This window comes from Etheostoma spectabile, chromosome 17 (genome assembly GCF_008692095.1).
Source record: "Etheostoma spectabile isolate EspeVRDwgs_2016 chromosome 17, UIUC_Espe_1.0, whole genome shotgun sequence".
Lineage (NCBI taxonomy): Eukaryota > Metazoa > Chordata > Actinopteri > Perciformes > Percidae > Etheostoma > Etheostoma spectabile.
In genome coordinates, this window is record NC_045749.1 from 15,400,958 (window position 1) to 15,402,300 (window position 1,343).

The window sequence follows — 1,343 nt, forward strand, 5'->3', positions numbered from 1 at the left end:
AAAGGGAAACTTTGTTAACATCTGTTTTATCTAAAATATATTTCTCTGTTGTTTTATCTCACTTAAATTGTACTGCTGCAAAGTGGGAATGTCAAGCAGACAAACTGACTACGATACTTGACGTCTGTGTGTTGATAAAGTATTGCCTTGGAAAATATCGCGATACTATGCTGTATCGACTTTTTCCCCCTCCCCTACTTCTTATTTAGGTACATGAGACTGTATGGGCGGAAGTTCAGCAAAGAAGACCATGTGCTGTTCATCAAGTTGCTCTATGAGCTAGTGACTATCCCCAAACTGGAGATCAGCATGATGCAGGGCTTTGCACGGCTTCTTATCAACCTCCTCAAGTAAGAATTATTTTACATGTGTCAAACACACAATTATTCAACACTTCACATTTCACAGTATTAGACAATCTTGAGGTTTATGTTGTCTCCAAGAGCTACCTTAGGTGCTAAAACAATGCTGCAACCTCACCATTGATAACACATTTTAGGAACTTATGGATTTTTTTCATAGGGTGGGCTGTATGATGATCTAGGATCTGTGTGTTTATTCTCATCCATCTGCATGTCTGATTCATTTAACAGGAAAAAGGAACTACTGTCAAGGGAGGACCTCGAGTTGAGGTGGAGACCACTGTATGAGCTACATGACAGGATTCTTTTCTCCAAAACAGAGCATCTGGGCCTCAACTGGTTTCCCAAGTATGCCTCTGCCCTTTGCTGTTGCTGTTATTAGTTTTCTAGAAAATCTTATTTAAATATCAATTGAGGAAGGCATGTTTACTGCATTTAAATTGTACACATTTGATGGTTGTGTAGTACATCAGATATTGTTTTTTTTCAAGGCTTGAAATTAACTTTTTCTCAGTGTCCCACAACTGTTCCAAATTCTACTTTCAACTGTCCCAGACTTAACAACCAATGTCCCAAATTTAAGTTATTTTTTTCTTTCTACATAATTAAAATATAGCTTTATTATGAACTATTTATACTATAGAAGTTAACTGGCATCCCTTCATTGACTCACATTGAAGTTCTGCTAGTCTTTCCCTGCATTGATATCGGAAATAAAATAATTGAAATAAACCTAGGTGATTGGCCATAATCAGTTTTCATCAGTTTCTTGTTTATTTCTAACTGATTAATTAATGCATCGTTGCAAACTGTAGTGCAGAAGGCTAACCAGTTTTCTAATTGTTTTACAGCGATGGATAACAAACACTTTGAACATATCTCATAGTAAACACTGAGTTTTTATTTTTAAACACCATAACAGCTTCATAGTTTAACATACAGTTCAGATTTGTTTTGAGTTTTTATGTACATCACTATCGT

The 1,343-nt window shown here is 35.8% G+C and overlaps 1 protein-coding gene across 2 annotated transcripts in view; it reads left to right on the forward strand.

Annotated features, from left to right (window-relative positions):
- Positions 1-1,343, forward strand: part of psme4a (proteasome activator subunit 4a) — a 31,340-nt gene that overhangs the window by 1,954 nt on the left and 28,043 nt on the right. For both annotated transcript variants that reach the window (XM_032540575.1, XM_032540574.1), the window contains 2 exons: positions 210-350; positions 594-710. In XM_032540575.1, coding sequence (XP_032396466.1) covers positions 210-350; positions 594-710 — 258 coding nt within the window. The remainder of the gene's footprint in view (positions 1-209; positions 351-593; positions 711-1,343) is intronic.